This window comes from Pteropus vampyrus, unplaced genomic scaffold (genome assembly GCF_000151845.1).
Source record: "Pteropus vampyrus isolate Shadow unplaced genomic scaffold, Pvam_2.0 Scaffold130, whole genome shotgun sequence".
Lineage (NCBI taxonomy): Eukaryota > Metazoa > Chordata > Mammalia > Chiroptera > Pteropodidae > Pteropus > Pteropus vampyrus.
Genome location: NW_011888911.1, coordinates 4005683 through 4024167, shown reverse-complemented (window position 1 = coordinate 4024167; position 18485 = coordinate 4005683). Strand labels below are relative to the sequence as shown.

Genomic DNA, 18485 nt, shown 5'->3' with positions numbered 1-18485 from the left:
TGCAGGGCTTGAGTGGGCTCCTGTAAAGTAGAGAGATGCCTGTAGGACACCTCTTGGGATAGGCAGGGAGCATGTGTGGCCAGGTGACCACACCTCTCAGCCTGGCCCTTGCCTGAAGTGCAACTACCAACTCAGGCTTTATTGAGATGGGAGGGCAAGCTCTCTCCCAGAGTAGCTTCTGTCCTCCTGAGGGGGGCCCTGTACTTCTCTGACCAAAAAGACCCCAGGGATTTTTCCAATCCAGCAGAGCCTTCCTAGCTCACAGGTGCTTATAACTTTGGGGTCCTGGGTCCTGGGAAAGCTCATGGTGGCCCTGGCAGGGAGAGCTGGCCCAGTGATCACTATCGGGCAGTCCAGGCCCAGCAATGAAATCCTAAGTGAAAATCTTGACAGAGATTTGAGGCCTTGGAGCAGAAAAATGCACAAAATAGCCCTCCCGAGGCTGATGGGCTCCTCAGGTACTATGGGGCTGTAGGCGGGCCATGGAGAGGCTGATGGTGACCCCTCCTCTGTCCTTCCAGGCAGTTGCCGGACCCGGCCATTGAGGACCAGGGCAGGGAGTCCGTGCAGCCCATTCTGAGCAAGTACGCAGCTGTGTGTGTACGTTGCCCAGACTACGGGACCAGGTACGGTGGGCTGCTGGGTGCATCCTATCCTGTTCCATGAGGAACCTGAGCCCCATGGATCCCAGAGCTTCTGCCATGTCTAGAAGCAGCTGCCATTTCAGCTCAGGGGGCTGTGGGATGAGCAGATGCCAGCTCCCAGGGGTGTTGCAGACTAGGCGAGAGGCCCCTGAGGCTTCCATTGCCTCCCAGGAGGGGGTCTTGAGCTGCTTCCTACCCTCTACACAGCCTTGATAGCCAGTATGGCATAGGGCACACACATGTCAGCAAATCCCTGTGGGCCCGGAGGTCCCACTGCCTGGCTCTTCCCTTTACTTGCCCTGCATCCTTGGGCCTATCACATTCTCTATGTGAACAGGGCTAGGACTAGGTCATCTGATCCTGTGATGTTACCTTACCCCAGGAAAGGGGCAACAGGTGAAAATGTCCAGGAGGGAGAAGGTGTTGGTACAGATGTCTGCTATCCTGGAAAATTCCTTTCCTTCCTCCCTCCCACCTGGGTGCAAGGCTAGAAGGCCTGACCTGCCCACATGGCTTCATCAGAGGACAGGCCATATCATGTACTTGGAGGTGGCTGGGATGCACAGGGGAGGGTAGGCTGCTGGTCCAGCCAGGATGCTCCAAGAGTACTCCTGCCACGTGCCTGGCCCACCTGGCTTGGAGGTAGAGCGCGAACTCATGTGTAGCCACATCTGCCTAAGCTGGGCTTACACCAACCTCGTGCTAGGCTGGGGGCCTGGAGCAACTATGATGGATGGGCCCTGCCCTTGGGAGCCCAAGGTTGCCAAAGACTCAGGGACGAGATGTTTGGGCCATGACAAGTGCTAACTGATGTCAGGGTGATGTTACACACACCTGGTTTGGGGTTCAGGTCATTTGAGATTGAGTGAGCCAGACCCCTTTGTTCCTTACAGGTGGGAGAGGTTGGGTTATTGCTACCTCCATGCAAATGAGGAGGTAGATCTCCCAGGGGGCTGTGAGCTAACCTTGCTGTGGTGAAATGGCTGAGGCTTCGATGATGCTGAGGGCATCTGGCAGGGGGATGGACATGTGAAGTCCTGGGACCACCTGACAGAGGGTGGCAGGCCCCTCTGTCAGGTCCTCCATCCCCTAGGAAATGACAGTTTCAAGCCCTCTGGCTGGGGGATGGGATGGTGGGCAGGGCCAGTGTGATATGAATGCTTGGCACTGATGCTCCAGGGCCCACTGATGATGCTCAAGGGCTTGCGGGTTGCACATCTGAATGTCATCCTTCCCATCTGGGCTAGCTTTTCCCTCAGCAAGGATGTCATTTCCCTCAAGCCCCTTTTCTTTCATAGGCTTATTTTTGTGACTAAATTGTGTGTTCGTGCGTACTTAGTGCATAAAGCAGAGCACCAGGTCTCCTCCCTGGTTGGGTACATGGCTACTGGGTCCCACCCTAACTGAGACCCCTAGTTTTCAGCATGCATGTGCCCACCCTGGGTATCAGCCTGTTTGTGCTGAGGCTGCTTGGGAACCTGGTGTCTGCCCTCTGTCAGTGGGAGACAGGTGCTAGCAATGTGAGTACTCATTGGGGGAAGGGCCATGCAGGAGGAGAGAAGGTGTGCTGAGCATTTGAGATGCAGTGGTGGTGGTCATGAGGGAGGACAGGAGGGAGTTTTTCTCATTGAAGAAGGCCTGATCTCTAGGCAGTTGACAGCTTGACCTTTTAGAAGAGCTGAGCATGGCCGAATGTCTGGGCAGTCCCCTGTAGTGGTGCTAGGCCATTGTCTGAGAGTCCTGGGGGATTCTGATCAGGGAAGTGCATGGTCAGCCCAGGACTCACCCTGGTGAGAGTGGTGGGCATTTGGGGCTTGTGCTGCAGAGGGCAGGCAGGGCAGGCTGTGGGTGTTTCAGAGTGGAGATGACAGGTCTTGCTGAGCATGGACTTGTGGGGCCAGCCAGAGAGCTCCAGGTCCCTCCAGGCTCAGTGCCCAGATGCCACAGATGGGTCCCTCCATTCCTCAAGGCTGAGGCTGCTGCTCATTTGTGACCTGCCTCCAGCTGGGCCAAGTGCCTAGCATGGGTCCCAGGTGTGGTGGGTTTGACCCTTCTGCCTTGGATCTGAACCCAGACGGTGCTCTGACAGGTGGCCAAGGGCAGTGGGCTGAACATGGGCCCCATGCTCTCTTTCAGAACCAACACAGTCATCCTCGTGGACGCGGATGGGCACGTGACCTTCACAGAGCGCAGCATGCTGGACAAGGACCCTTCCCGCTGGGAGACCAGCACGCACGAGTTCAGGCTGCAGAGCTAAGCCCGTGTGGCCGGAGGACTCCTGTAAGGCCCTGCCTTGAGGGATGGACAGAAACCTTCCACACCATATACACTACCTGTGACTCTGCCAGTAAACTCCCAGGACCACAGCCCTCTGATTTGTGTGTGATTTATCTGTGTCCCTGTATCTAGCTTGAGGTCCACCCTTACGCCAGTGGGACTGACAGAGTCACACAGCCAGGTCAGGGATAGGTCCAGGTGTGCTGCGTATGTGTGAATGCATCTGGGTCTGTCCTCTGTCCGTGCATAGAGACACACGCACAAGACACATGCTTACATACATGCCTACAGGTACACAGGCACATAGGTACACCCATAGGGCATGAACGCACAGGCACACACATGCACAGGTAAGATATGTGCACACATGCTGGAACACACACACACTCCCAGGCATACATACACTCATGCATGTAACAGATAGGCAGAGGTGTGCTTCTCCCACCCACAAGCCCTTCTAGCCAGTGGGTCTTTGCTTTGATCAAAACAACAGGAGTAGACCTATTTCAAACTGGCACCACCTCTCCTGGGTGTAGTCCAGTTCCTGACAATTAGACCAGCTCATTAAGAGGAAATGGGCCATGTTTAGAATGAGGAATGAGGAAGACCCAAGAAAAACCTACTCTCATAACAGAAGCATAGTCTGGTTGGTAGATTCAGTGGTCCTGTGTGTGCTAGGGGGTCCCATGTACATGGGGCTCTCCTGCGGGGCGGGGAGTAGTCCTGCATGCACCAGGGGTCCTTTGTGTGCTCAGCACCTTGGCAGTCTGTCAGGCCTTGCCTGCCCACCAAGAATCATAGGTTCTGGGCAAGCCCATCTCATTGAGGGGATAGAGCCAGCCCCTGCCTTTCCCTTCTCCTTGGGGAGTCAAACTTCATAGGAATTTATATTTGAATGTGACACATTGATAATAAAACTGAGGCTGTGGTGGGTCTATGCTTTCCAAGTCCTTAACTGGTATGATGGAGAAGACCAGAGCAGTTGTGTACGAGGGGTCGGGGGCCTGTTTCTATGGCCTCCTGAGTGTCATGATGGAAGCCCGAGGGTCCTTGGGCAAAGGCTTGGGCGCAAGAGAGCCTGTGTGCCTGGGACATGGTAGGTGCTGGTGACAGGGCCTCCTGAGCTGGGCCAAGGAGTGAGGGAATTATTCATTTGCAATAGAGAACCCCTGGACCCTCTGAGGGAGTGGTGTGGTCAGGTGTGCGCTTGGTGTGAACCATGGAGACCAGGGAATGGGTTAGGTTTCAGGGTAAGAGAGCAAATGTAGTCTGTTGCAACCCTGGTTTTGGGCAGGCACTTGGGAGTTCCTGTCCCCAGCAGGGGCCAAGCATAAGGGGGTCTCACATGTCCAGTGTTGAGCCCCAGGCTTCCCTCTGCTTTTGTAGTTGACCCTTGGACTTCGCCTTCTCGGAGCACTGAGAGCTTGGGGTGCAGTGTGAACCTACATCAGACCCAACTTGCCTGCTCATCTTCCTATTCAACCACCCCTCAGGGGCCTGATGCCCTCCTCAACTTACTTTAAACTCAGAAGAAAAGTGCTTCAGCACAGCTAGGCTTAAAGGGGCTCGAAACAGTGACACAGCCCATGCTCCTAGGCCCAAGAGGAAACCAGCCCCAAGTCCCACAAATGTCTGGCTTAGCCACAAAGAGCCAGGCTCCAAGCTCAGGCACTGCTGACACCTGATACTCTTTGCCTCAGCTAGCCACCCCACAGCATGGACTAGTGCCCTACACCAGCACTCACACTAGCCAGGCATATCCGTCCTTGTGGGGCACCGTTGTGCTGGATGCAGAGCCATTGAAGAGGCTCTCCAGATGTTTACCTCTGCCCCAGGGATGGGGCATCCAGGGAAAGCTTCCCCACCCTTGTCATGGACCCCTCAGTGCCCAGCCCACCCGGGGCTCCCCAACAGCCCAGAACCCCCCTCCCCCCGCATACACACACAAGGAAGGAGCAGCTGAAGGTGTAGTTCTGTGATGGTGATGAGTTGAGTTTTGTGCCCCCAAAAGATATGTTGTAGTCCTAACTCCAAGACCTTAGAATGGAACCTTATCAGGGTCTTTACAGCAATAAAATGAAGTCATTAGGGTGGGCCCTAATCCAATACGACTGGTGTTCTTATGAAAAAGGGAAAATTTAGACATGGACAGATACACATGCAGAGAGAACACCCTATGAAGATGAGTTATGCTGCCACATGCTAAGAAATTACCAGAAGCTAGAACAGAGACCTGGAACAGATCTTTCCCTGATAACTTCAGAGAGAGCAAGGGCCTGCTGACACCTGATCTCAGACTTCTGGCTTTCAGAATTGTGAGAGAATACATTTCTGTTGTTGAAACCACTCATTTGTGATATTTTGTTATGGCTATCCTAGCAAAATAATATAATTGTGACCTTCACTTTAAAGATGAGGAAACTGAGGCTTGGGGAGACACCATAATAGTCTCTCAGTTCCCAGGCAGGTGTGGAGGCAGAGCCATGAGACCAGAAAGGAGCAGAGTGAAGACAAGGTGGATCTTGGGGTGCCTGCCCCTGTGGTCTCACAGCCCTCCCACACTGGTCTCATCCTGCTGCCTGGCATCCCTCCCACCACCTTCACCTCACTTGATCCAGCCCCTGCCACTGTTAATGGACTAGTGCCATTAGCTTTTTGCATATATCCTGCCCAGGGCCTTTGCACTCCTTGTCTCTGCCTGAATAACTCCTACCCCAGATAATCCAACAGCACTCTACCTCATATCTTGCAGGCCTTTGCTAAAGTCTTGCGGGGGCATCCCATCTAAAGTTGCAATTTTCCCTGCCTTGCTCCCTGCTCTTTCTCTATAGCAGCACTGTCTGACATGCAATGTATTCTATTTCTTGTGTGTCTGTATGTCAGGAGAGCTCCAGGAAATCAGGACTTTTCCTCTCTTGCCCACTACTGTATTCTGGTGCCTAGGCCAGATAGACATTTGAACAAAGGATGGCAGACATTTGAACCACTGGCTGGTGCTTCCCAAGCCCTCATTTATTTAGGCCAGTGCCTTGAAGTGAGGCCCCTGTGCTATTAAAAGAGTACAGAGACCCTAGGAAACTGATGCCTTCTAGAAGTGCTTTTGACATACCATCCGGGAAGGCCTGGGCTTGACCTTGGCATGTCTTAGCCAGTCTTCTGTGCTTGTCACCAGATATATCTGATCCCTGAGTCCCCAGTAGGAGTCCTCTTCTGGGTGAATGGAGAATTCATCCCCTTCTCAGATGCCCTTTCCTAGATGAGCTTCTCCCACTCTCTGACTCCAAGACATCTGAGTTGAGGTGTGCAGGCATGGAAGCTGGAGGTGTAGGGCTGAACGATGCAGAGGCAAGTCTGTAAGCAAGTATGACCAGACCGGGAATGTGTCTTGACCTTAGGTTGACCCCGCAACACCCATCTTTTGATAAGTTTGCTTGTGTATACATTTGCTAGTGACCTTGGTTAAGGTGCTAGCAGGTGACATCATCCAGGCCCTACAGCAGAGACCTGGCTCATGGGTGAGCTGGGCTGAGGTGAAAAACAGGAGCCCAGAGGGAAAAGTTTCCTTCCCTAGCTTGGGCTGGAGTACATCCAAATTTGTGACTCTGAGGCTGGAGCCAGGTGGGGACTGTGGGGGAGGTGCTATGGTGAGGGCCCTTGTCCATCACCCAGGCTGTGTGGGAAGTTGGCTATAGAGGGTAGGTCTGAGGTCTCAAGTCTGAGGCAGGTGGAGCCTCCAACTCACCAAGCAATGAAGTGTGGAGAGGTGGCTACAGTTGGATGGACTCTGACTACACTGGGCCAAGGCCAGCAGCTGGCCAAATCCAGGAACGAGACCCTCCTGGGGCTTGATGCCCACTATGAGGTGCCTGGTACTGCCCACTGAGGCAACCAGGCCAAAGAAAGAGGGCAGGAAGGTAAGAAAGGGCTTGGGTAGTTCTCCAGCTTCCTCATCTGGGACACTCCCTCCCCCGCTCCCCCCACCTTTTTTTTAACCTTTTCATTTTGACATGATTTCAATTTGCTACACACTTGGAAAGTAGAACAAAGAATTACTGTATCCTTCATGAAGTTCCCCCAAATGTTAACCTTATCCAACAAGTTAAATGATTACAACCAGGAAATTAGCATTGATACACTATTAACTGACCTACAGAACCTATTTGAATTTTACCAATTGTCCCACTAATATCCCATTCCTAAACCAGGTTCCAATCTAGGATCCAGATTCCACATTGCAATTAGTTGTGTCTCCTTTAATTGAAGATGGCTTCTCAGCCTGTCTTTGACTTGCACGACCTTGAAACTTTGGAAGAGTACCAGCCAGTTCTTTGGTAGAATGTCCCTCATTTGTATTTGCCTGATGTTCCTTAGTAATTAAATTCAGGTTTTGCTTTTAGGGCAGAAATACCAAGTGATATATATTGTTCTCAGGAGGCCCACAATATGTCCCTTTCCTGGTGTTTTCCTTCACTTTTGAGGTACAGTTAATATACAATGCAACACATATTCTTCTTTTAAAATATAATTATTTTAATTGAAGAAATGATTTAAATACCCCCCCCCCCCCCCCCCCCCGTCTACGTCTCCCTTCCCCCATCCCCTCTGGTAACTACTAGTTCATTGTCCATGTCCATGAGTCTCTGCAACACATATTCTTAAAGTGTATAATTTGTTAAATTTGGATGTGTACACATTTACTGGTGACTTTGGTCACTTGGTTAAGGTGGTGTCTCTTACGTTTTTTCCACCACAAAGTTAACCATTTTCCCTTTGCAGTTAGTATCTTGGGGGAGAAACGTTGCAACTTTGTAAAAGACAATCCCCTCCCCCTCGTTTCTCATACTTTTGTCATTTTTAGCATCCATGATTTTTGTCTGCAGCAGTTAATGTGCTGGCTGCCAAATAGGATATTTTCTATCTCCATCATTCCTTCTACATTTACTTACTGGCATTTTAAGGAAGAGAGGTCCTTTCTCCATTCACATATACCCTCCCTTTTTTGAGACTCCTCATACACTATTAGCAAACGAAAAAGTGCCAGACAATTGGGCATACTTGTCCTTTTCTCCTAATAATTAGGTTTAATGCTTATTATTGGAAAATGCCTACGTGTGGACTGTGTCGGTCGCACCGTCTAGTCAAGAGACTGGCGCGAGAGGCCCTTGCTCCCGGCGTTCTCCGCGCTCCTGGTTCCCGGCATTCCCCGCGCTCCCCCGTTCCCAGCATCCCCCGCACATCCCGCGCATCTCTGTTCCCGGCATTCCTCGTGCTCGGCATTCCCCGTGCTCCCCGTTCCCGGCGCTCATCGCGGACGTCGCCCTCCGCGCGGCGTGCCCCGCCCGGGAGACGACCGTTAGCGCGACCGCGGCCTTAGTGCCTGGTCCCGCCCGCGCGGCCGCTCTATTGGGCCGCGCAGCGAGGCCGCGAGTACCCTACGCGGCCGATTGGCGGCTTCTGCAGCCCGCTCTGCAGTTCCCCCAATGCGGCGCAGCCGCGCGCAGGGATTGGCCGCACGCCGCCAAGGCCCGCCCTCCGCTCGCCCGCGCGGCAGGCGGGTCCCGCCGACCGGGGAGAGCCTGGGCAGCCTTTCTGGATGGCGGCGGCGGCCGGGCCGTGAGAGTTTCCCTATTGTGGGTTGGGCTGCGGGCAGCTCGGGCAGGCCGCAGGTGCTGGAGGTAAGTGCGGGGCGCAAGGGGCGCCCCGCAGGCCAAGCGGGCGGGCTCTGCGGCCTTCGCGAGGGCGCGCCCTTCCTTTCCCGGGCTGAGGGCCGCGGGCGGCGGGGCGGGGCGGGAAAGCAGGAGGCTGGCCTGGCCATTCGGAGCCCTGCTTTTGTGAAGCATAATGGCCGCGGGCCTGGGAGAGCGCGGGGCTGGGGTCCAGCCTGCGGGGGGGGCGGGGGGGGCGGTGCGGCTGGGGGGCGGGTCCCGGGCTCAGGTGGCGCCGACGCCTGTAGCTTTCTGCCCGCGTAAACACAGCCCCAGTGTAAAGAAACTCCTCTCCCTGTGGGCCCGAAGCCGTAGCGTCGCTTTCAGGCGGGAAAGGTATGAACAGAGTAGTGCTCGCTTAGGATCCTGCGGGGTGTAAAACAGTTTGGGAAATCTGAGAAGTCGCTCAAGTATTTTTCTCTAGTAAATGCTCGTGGATTGAGTATCGCGTAGATAATCGGAATGTAATTTTGTTGTAAAAATGATCATGTTAGAAATAAGTGGAAGGTGGCAACCTGTTGACAGTGATACCTGTCAAGTATCATCCGATGGACTTGGGTTGCTCAGGGTAGGAATTTGATCTGCAGTTTTGCATGCTTGCATGTACCTTGTTACTGCATGCATGGCAGTCCAGTCTAGTGCTGGTGAATGCGAGGCTAACCACTGGGCCAGAACTCTCTTGTTTTTTGGCGGTGGAATGGACTCTTAGTCACTGGGCAATGGGGCAACCCTTTTGCAGGCCTTGCTCACCAAACGGAATGAAATGGCCAGTCGGTGGTGGTGTCTGTGAGTACAGGATGTGAGGCCCCTTGGAGGATGACAAAAGGAATGGATGAGGTCATACTGCTGCTGGGTTGGTTGGGAAGATGCAGCAGGAGAGGCTTGACCTAAAGGCAGCAGCCATAGCACTGGACTATCACAGCCCGTTCCTCCATGCCAGCCCAGCAGGTGGACTCCAACGAAGGGCACTGTTCAAGCATGTGGGTTTTATCTCTGTGTCAGAGATCTAGGGGAGCCTGCTATGAGTCTGCTGCTGGCTTACCATCTACTTGGCAAGCAAGGTTTGCCTCCCTGTGTTCAGTCAGCTGAAACAGTAGTGAGGCCAATGAGCCTTTTATGACCAGGCACTGTGTGGGGGCAGTTCTCAAGGGTTGTATTATAATCTGTGACCTTGGGGATAGGAAATATCTGACTGATTTGCCTGGTTATGGTCTCTCTTGTAGCAGTTGTGGTCTCTTGTAGCAGCCTACTCCTGTTTAGCAGTCTCATCTAGCCTCCTCTCCTGGCTTTGTGCGCTCTCTTTGACATCTCCCATCTCCATCCCTGGCCTCCCATCTGAGCTGCAGCCTCACCTTTCTAGCTGTCTTCCACATTTCCATGTGTTCCTTTGATGCCAAATAGCCATGACCAAATCTAAACCCCAGTCTTTGCGCACCCCAAAATACTCATATTGCCTTCACTACCTCAATGTATACAGCTGTCCTTGAGTTTGGAGCCACCTGTATTCCTCTCTTAGTTCTCCATGCAACTCCCAGAACCATTTTCACCATCTTAATATGCTGGCCCCAGCCTTCTGGTGAGCCACTCAATTCTTTGCTCTCCCTGTTTCCCTTCTCCCTAGCCCCCATCTATAGTTTTCTGAATACAGAGTGGCTTTTTAAATTGCAAGTGTAAAATTGAAGCAGTACAGACAGGAACCAGCTTGCCTGGGTGGTAAAGCAGCTCTACCACTTTCTAGGTGTGGGACCTTGTGCAAGTTGCTTAACCTTTCTCTCACAGTGCTGTGCGAGATCTGTTGCGCGAAAATGTATAAAGTGCTTAGAACAGGGTCCAGCAGCCCATCTTTCTCAAGATAAGAGCCAGAATCCAAGTCTTGCTTGCCCTTACAGACTCTACCTCCTCTCATTCCCCCTGGGCATGCTGTTCTCACCTGCCATACCACACTCCTACCCTAGGGCCTTTGCTCTTCCCTATGTCACCTGGAATGTCCCCTTACACCTTCACTACCCACCTGGCTCACTCTTCCTTTCCTTCAGAGGAATGCTGGCTATGAGGCCTTTGCTGTTCACCCTTTCTGAAGCTACCTTCCCTTCCCCAACTCTTTACTTCGTTTTCTTTTGAGCACTTTTTAGTTTTTCTTAGTTGTTAATTTGGCCATCTCTCCTGCTAAAATGTGACCTCTGTGGGGCAGAGATTTTGTCTGTCTTGTGTCCTCAGCATCTAGGATGGTGTGTATGCATCACATGGAAGGTGTTCATCAAACACTTGTTGAATGAGTAGAGAAAGCTTGCAGAGGGAAAGCAAGGAATTTGCCCAGGACTGCCCCACTGTTGGTCTCTGTGCCTTGAGCTGCTGCCCTTTGGGGCTAGGTAGGTTTTCCAAGGAGTGCACGCTCTCTCTCTCTACAGCTCTCTGACCCCACCCTGTACAACTCTTCAAGACTTGCTTTCATCAATATTGTCATTTTCATCTTTGCCTTGTGTTTGTACATGGCTGCTTCTTAGTCTTTTAAAATGGTAGCAGATGTTCCTTGTCCTGTATTGCCGTTTGTCTTCAAACCATCCATCTCCTCATGTCTTCATTTTAGCTTTCTTCAGTTCCCAGAATCACTAATTGGCTCTCACTGGAGTCTGTGCAGACCTACCAGGTACTGAGGGGTTTGATCCTGGTCTGATCTATAGCAGTGTGCATGCTGACTTACTTGTCCTCTTAAATGGTCTTTTTTTGGTTGTCAGGAGACTGGCCTTACTCCACTGGGTGTTCCCAGTGCCTGCCTGGCTGCAGCCTCCTTAGCATTTACTGCAGTTCACATAGTCTGTCATCTGTGTTGCATTTCCTTCATCCTTAGCACCTTTCCTTGACACATTTCTGGGGGAGGTATTGTGTTAAGTTCCTATTGAAATCAGAACAGTAAGGACATCTTAAAATCCAAGAAGTGTAGTGACAGCTCAGTGGTCATTACCCTTCCAGCTGTCGCCAGGTGGCAGAGACTTTGTCTCTTGTTCATGAGAGTGCCTTTCCTTGGAGTAGACGAGATGTGTTGAATGAATTGATTAAATCTAAAAAAGTTTCTGGTTTTTATGTTGTGTCGCCTTCAAAATACAACCTCCATGCTCTATTCCTTCGCTGTAAACTTCTTAAATACATAATGTTTGCTGACTCCGGTCCATGCAACCAGTCAGGCCTCCCCGTGTGCATATATGGGCATGCATGTGCGTATCTGCACCTGCATGCATGGCATATTCATCTGTGTATGTGTGCCTACATGTGCTTCTCCTGCTCTAATGCTCAGCCCTCCTGCAGACCTCTGGGTTTTTGGATTGCCCCTCTGAGCTGCCTTCTCAGCCTCATGCCAGCCCTCTTGTTGTGCTTCCTCTGGAGTGAAGCTTCTCAGAGTTGCATGCTCAAACCTTTTTGGTCTGTGTTCCGAACCTCTGCGCAGCCTCCCTTCTGTGGTTTTGGCAGCTATCACTTTGCTAATGGGTTCTGGCCCTTTGTCTCTGGACCAGTCACAGCTCTAGAGCTGTGGCCTCAGCACCTGTCAGATAGGTCTACCTGGAGGCTCCATCTATTCTCTACAGGCTCCTGCCTGAGTGCTGGAACAGGTGTGTCTCTCCAGGGAAAGCCTCATTCGCCTTCAGTTTCCTCTTGTCTGTGCTTTCCACCTCTCCTTGGTCAGCAGAGCAGTCAGTTCTGTCTTCACTGTTCTTGAGAGCTCCCGCCCTCTCACTAGGGCTTCTTTTACACCTTGACCCTCTGGCCTAGAGGACTCTTCCTGTGCCTTGGGCACAAGGACTGTGCCTGGCACAGCAGTTAGTCTCCTTTCTCAATTTGGGACTGAACTGTGGCATTAGAGTCACCTCACCCAGTGACTCTTCATTGCTCCCAGGATGGAGCCAGGCTCCAGATGGCACTCAGGACTCCCTGTGCCTTGGCTCCAGCTGTCTCCTGCAGCTCCCCTACCAACCCCAGCCTGGCTCCCTTCCCCACAGCCACCATCCCCTCTTCTACTGGGAACAGAACCATGCCACCTCTGGCGACTTCAGCACGCTGCATCACTGTCCTGGTCCACGTGCCACCTTGTGGGCCCAGGAGAGCCCTGGGGTTCCAGGGTAGCACAGCGCCCGGCCGTACCGCTGAGGCCCTAGTGCTGCAGAGTTGAGCTGAGGGTCTCGCACTCACCCTCTGACTGACCCAGCCCTGGCAGGTGAGTGGATTGATGTCGCTCTGATGGCCGGAGGGAGGCCACACACCTAATGTGTGTTCTGGAAAGGGCAGGCTTGCACTGCGTGCTTGCTTACCTAATAAACTGAGTTAGGGGAATGCTGTGGTGAAGTTTAGTGTAGGGTTTTATTTATTTATTTTTTTAAAATCCTTTTGAGCTTTAAGATAATATTGTTTTTATGCTTCTGAAGTAGGAACTACAGTGGACAATTAATAAAATATTTGACTTTGGACTTAAATTATAATTTAGGTTCTGAAAAAAGTTTGTTTTAAAGCCTAAAAGATTCTCTTAGGCAGTATCATTTTCTTTACTACACTGTTAATAGCACTTGACTCTTGGTACCGGGGAAGTGGAAGGTTTCTGTCATTTTGTGACAATGTTTTTAAATCTCTTTGCAGGTGGAAGAAGCAAGGTGCCACTTTGGCATGAAGACAGACTCGCTTAGTCGTCAGTCATTTAAGCTGAGTGCATTGTGATTTCCAATAATTGAGGCAGTGGTTCTAAAAGCTGTCTACATTAATGAAAAGAGCAATGTGGCCAGCTTGACTAAGCCGCCAGCGTGTGCAGCGCGGGCAGGACGGCATCCGGGTCTCGACGGACTTGTGCATGTTAGCTGTATAGATTTATATAAGGTTTTTTAAAACTGGTCTTTTAAATAGTCTTAATCACTTTTACTATGGAGACATATGAGAGTCCCTCTCCTCTCCCGCGTGAGCCCGCAGGAGAAGCAGTGATGGAGAAACGTGCTTGCTCCTTCCAAGCGCTGCCCCATGAACAGTCTCCACCACCTCCCCTGCAAACGTCCAGTGATGCAGAGGTAATGGACGTTGGCTCTGGTGGTGATGGACAGGCCGAACCCCCTGCTGAGGACCCATTCAACTTCTACGGAGCTTCTCTTCTCTCCAAAGGATCCTTCTCTAAGGCCCGCCTCCTCATAGACCCGAACTGTAGTGGCCACAGCCCGCGCACCGCCCGGCACGCACCTGCGGTCCGGAAGTTCTCCCCTGACCTTAAGTTGCTTAAGGATGTAAAGATTAGCGTGAGCTTTACCGAGAGCTGCAGGAGTAAGGACAGGAAGGTGCTGTACACAGGAGTGGAGCGCGACACTCGTGTGGAGTGTGGTCTGGCCCTTAGCCCTGTCAGTGGAGACGTGCATGCTTGTCCCTTTGGCGGGAGTGTTGGTAATGGGTTAGGTATAGGGGGTGAGAGTGCTGATAAGAAGGATGAGGAGAATGAGCTGGATCAGGAAAAGAGAGTGGAGTATGCAGTGCTCGATGAGTTAGAAGATTTTACTGACAATTTGGAGCTAGATGAAGAAGGAGCAGGCGGGTTCACGGCTAAAGCAATCGTGCAAAGAGACAGAGTGGATGAAGAGGCCCTGAATTTCTCCTATGAGGTATGTCAGTGATCCCTCATTTGGAGTGCTCTTAGCAAAACCCAAAGAGAGGTGTTTGGGAATTGCAGCATCTTTTGAAAGCTGATGTTACAGAGGAAAAAAAACTACATGAGGTGGAATAATGTTAATGTGGAAAAGGGACAGCTGTAAAGAGTCCAGACTTAGATTTTCTTAGTGGCTGACAGGTGGGCCTTGTATCTTTTACCCAACCTGAGCTGGAAAATGCTGCTGAGAAGCACTCCCTGATTGTGTGTGTGCCTGGGCCAAGCCTATCGGCTTCAGTTGTTGGTTTCATTACATTTGCTTTTCAGATGATAACGCACTATAAAGGCACATCTAGGCACCTTTGAGAGTGCCTCATTTCTGTGTCCATTCTCACTAGTGCCATTAAGGGTGCCCATGGTGCAGGAATGCAGGCGCCGTGGCCATGGTATCTGAACAGCATGTTTTGCAGGACGATTTTGACAACGATGTCGATGCTCTGCTGGAAGAGGGCCTTTGTGCTCCCAAAAAAAGAAGAGTGGAGGAGAAATATGGAGGAGACAGCGACCATCCGTCTGATGGAGAGACAAGTGTGCAGCCAATGATGACCAAGATTAAAACAGTACTCAAAAGTAAGTTGGCAGGTAGAAAAGTAGTGAGTGTTTGCAGGTGGCAGATGTGCAGGTTTGAGAGCCCTTGTATCAAGCAGTGGTCTGGGCATGCTTTTAAGGGCAGGATAGTCATATTCGATGAAGAAGAAACAGACAAGACACAAGGATGCTTCCAGAAACAGGACCATCCAGGTGCGGATTGTGGTGTGTGCTATGGGAACAGAGAACCTGGTTTCTTGCAGAGGAACTGGGAGGGGACCCTTGAGGGAGGGGACATTGGTGTATGCTAGGAGACAACACTGGCAATCAGCATTTGTGGAGGCTGAGGCCAGAGGTGGGTGCTAAGCATGGTGGCAAGTGATGGTCAAGGTCTGGGTTCTTTGCTGTTGGGGGAAGCCAGTAGAAGCAGACAGGTGTTGTTACAAAATTTTTGTCTAGAAGCACAGCTCCTGTATGTAGCCTCATCATGGCACATGCACTTCAGGTGGGCAGGGTGAGAGCTGCTGGGGTATAGGTGGAGGTGTTCTGAAAATGTAGGCAGTGGGATTTGCACTTGGATTTGGGGAGAGTGTGGAGAGAAGTGGGAAATGAGTTGTGCCTGTGCAGCTCCTTTGTTAAGTGGTGCTGGTCTAAGAGCTGGTATCAATTTCTGTCTGTCCTGGCGGCATCTGTGAGTAGCCAGGTGGAGATGTTGGGCTCAGAAGAGGGGCTGAAGAAATATATCAGGACTCGGGCACACAGGTGGCACTTTAGGCTGAGGACCAGGGTACAAAAGGTGGCGAGGTGTGACCGGAGGAAATCGAGGGGCAGGTATTGTGCAGTTCCTCTGGCTGTGGAATGGACGCATTAGCAGTGGTGGGCACCACATGTGCCTGCCTGTGTTGGCTCGTGGTTGGAACAGGACAGGTGTTGGGTTCATTGGTTGCAGACAGGGATGAACCTGGGACCTCAGCTTCTAAGAAGGGGTACGGAGGCAGTCTTTACCTTGGTGCCTCCAGCAGGATTGGTTTGTACTTTCTGTGGTTTCAGCAGTCTCTGAGAAAGTAAAGCCACATCTGTTCTGAACAGTACACAGGTTAGATGTATGCCTGGCTACTCGGCCTGCCTGCACAGGCACGGCATTTTCCTCTGCAACCTTTTCCACCAGCTTGGTCCTCATGCTCACAGATTGTGTGTGAGTGGCATGTGAGCTCTTCAGACAACTGGGCCAACTTTGTGACCGCTCATTATTACACATGAGTGGCCTAGATGCACTTGTGTCCCGTGTTGTGCTTGGCTTGGATTTCATGTGCTGCGTCTCCTGATTTAGCCCAAACCTGGTTAAGGCAGCTCCTTGGCCCTGGCTTGTTGAGAGTGCCTGATAGGGTTTATGTACTTCTGATCTGCAGCACTCCCTCCTAGGGGCCATCTGGACACCAGTTGTCCAGTATTGGCCACATGTGGGTATCAGGCCTGGGGCCCTCAATGCCAGGTGGAGACATGGCACTGGAATGCCACTCCTTTTTCATGGGAGTCACTGGTGCTGTTTTTATCACGTATATATTTGTATAGATTTCACTTGCTTTTTTCCCTTTTGTTTCTAAAATTTTTAACTTGATCCCAATACCTACAAGAAAATTAAATCTTTGCCTTGTGCTTTTCCCAGCAACAAGGCCTGTCAGTGGCAGGTGTCAAGTGGATAACAAGTCTTGAGCTTTTTTTTTTAATGACTGCCTATAAAACAAGAAAGTGGTTGGGTGTAGTATTTTAAAACTGATTTAGAAATTTACTAATTTGAGTAGCATTTTATATGCTTAGTTACAATGAAGACTTGTTACCTGGTCACAGAGAGTAGTGTTCAACAGATATGCAGTTTATTAGCAAAGGTTATTCTGTCTGTCGGAGGACAGGACACTTCCCTTCTCCCCTAGTTTCTTAGATATTCTTTTCACTTGGTCCATTTTACTGTTTTTATATGCCTTATATCATAGTTTTAAAAACATCCCAACAGTTCTACGTGTTTTTCAAGTGATTGTAGGATGTTCTTGTCTTCTGTGCAGGTCGTGGCCGCCCACCTACAGAACCATTGCCTGATGGGTGGATCATGACATTCCATAACTCCGGAGTCCCCGTGTACCTACACAGAGAGTCTCGGGTGGTCACCTGGTCCAGGCCATACTTCTTGGGAACGGGAAGCATACGGGTAGGGGACACATCAGTCATGAATTTAGTCTTGTAAGTTCACAGACTGAACATGTATGTCTGCATACATTGCATCGTAGCCAAGCTGAGGCAGGTGAAAAGCATCGGATATTCAGATCTTCAGGGCCATCCTTGTAATCTGTGTTGCAATTTCACTATCCACAGAAACATGACCCTCCTTTGAGTAGCATCCCCTGTCTGCATTACAAGAAAATGAAGGACAATGAGGAAAGGGAGCAAAACAGTGAACTCGCCCCTGGTGGAGAAGTGTCACCTGTCAAGCCCCTCAGCCGATCTGCAGAGCTGGAGTTCCCTATGGAAGAGCCTGACTCCATGGGGGCCGACTTGGGGCCCCCAGATGAGAAGGACCCACTGGGGGCTGAGGCTGCCCCTGGGGCCCTGGGGCAGGTGAAGGCCAAAGTCGAAGTGTGCAAAGATGAATCAGTTGGTAAGTTTCTGGAGTGAACTCTTTTTCCCCTTTGCTGGCTGAGATTGCAGGGATGCTATTGGATTCTATGCCTTTCCAGGATCCCCTTTCTTCTCCTGAATGCCATCTGTTTTTAGTTGTGTCTGTGAGGCAGGGACTGCTGGGGACCTCTGTCTACTCCCACATGGCTGACAATGCCTGTTTCCCTGTTCTTAGGAGAACCTGCCAGGGTCCTGAGCTCCAGGCCCCTGAGTCCGGTCTCTGCAGATCCCTCAAGGCCAGTGTTGTCATGGAGACTGCTGCTATCAGTAAAGACTGTGTTTTTTTCCTGTGGTCACTTTTATTACATTCTTTCCTGAAGTTTTGCTTTTTCAGTAGGATGTGTTCATGTGGTGTTTTGATTTATCCTGATGTGCTCAGAGTGAGCTTCTTCAGTCTATGGACGCAGTGTTGGGAAACTGCCACTATTCTGTGGACATTTCCCTTTTAAATACTGCAATTGGTTTTTGGATGTGTGTTGGTGTTTCTCACTGTCTCTTCTATGTCTTTTAGCTTAGTTTTACCTATTCAAGTCTTAGTTGTCTTTTCAGTGGTGGCAAACTATTTTAGCCCACCTGTTGAACCTTTTTCAAAGTGGACTTTGTGTTTTCAGGGTTTCTGATTGTATTGCCGCCCGGCTTGTCTCATAAATCTTACATGTAAAGAGTCCTAGAAGAGCTGGGGGGATTGGGTGCTGATCCTAAGGAAGGAGAGGTTGGCTTCTAGGGGTGGGGGAGAAGCAGCATGCTGGTTGGAGCCTCAGGCATCTGAGGAATGGGCAGAGTGTCTTACTGGGCTCCCAGCTTCCCTGATGGATGGACCTTGGTCTCCCCTTAACCTATCTGCTGGTGTTGCCTCCCTCCCCCATCCAAGTCGGGTTCCTCTATCTTCTGTTGGGGCTTTTCTCAGGGACCTAACTGGAAGGGAGCTCCCCCTTTAAGACTTAATGGTTTATTTTTTCATACCGTGTGTTATACACACTGTTTCTTTAAAACACG

The 18485-nt window shown here is 51.1% G+C and overlaps 2 protein-coding genes across 8 annotated transcripts in view; both read left to right on the top strand.

Annotated features, from left to right (window-relative positions):
• The window catches only part of TANGO2 (transport and golgi organization 2 homolog), a 34826-nt gene extending 30974 nt beyond the window's left edge, over positions 1 to 3852 (top strand). For all 4 annotated transcript variants that reach the window (XM_011367173.2, XM_011367175.2, XM_011367174.2 and 1 more), the window contains 2 exons: positions 522 to 626; positions 2781 to 3852. In XM_011367173.2, coding sequence (XP_011365475.1) covers positions 522 to 626; positions 2781 to 2901 — 226 coding nt within the window. In that variant the 3' untranslated portion in view covers positions 2902 to 3852. The remainder of the gene's footprint in view (positions 1 to 521; positions 627 to 2780) is intronic.
• Positions 3853 to 8440: 4588 nt separating this feature from the next.
• The window catches only part of DGCR8 (DGCR8, microprocessor complex subunit), a 34484-nt gene continuing 24439 nt past the window's right edge, over positions 8441 to 18485 (top strand). Inside the window, exons 1-6 of one of the 4 annotated variants that reach the window (XM_011367171.2) lie at positions 8444 to 8596; positions 12619 to 12833; positions 13250 to 14247; positions 14702 to 14861; positions 16880 to 17022; positions 17187 to 17469. In XM_011367171.2, the coding sequence (XP_011365473.1) occupies positions 13528 to 14247; positions 14702 to 14861; positions 16880 to 17022; positions 17187 to 17469 (1306 nt within the window). In that variant the 5' untranslated portion in view covers positions 8444 to 8596; positions 12619 to 12833; positions 13250 to 13527. Of the gene's footprint in view, positions 8597 to 8847; positions 12834 to 13249; positions 14248 to 14701; positions 14862 to 16879; positions 17023 to 17186; positions 17470 to 18485 lie in introns of those variants that run through there. The other 3 variants (XM_011367170.2, XM_023534704.1, XM_011367172.2) reach the window with 3 other exon arrangements.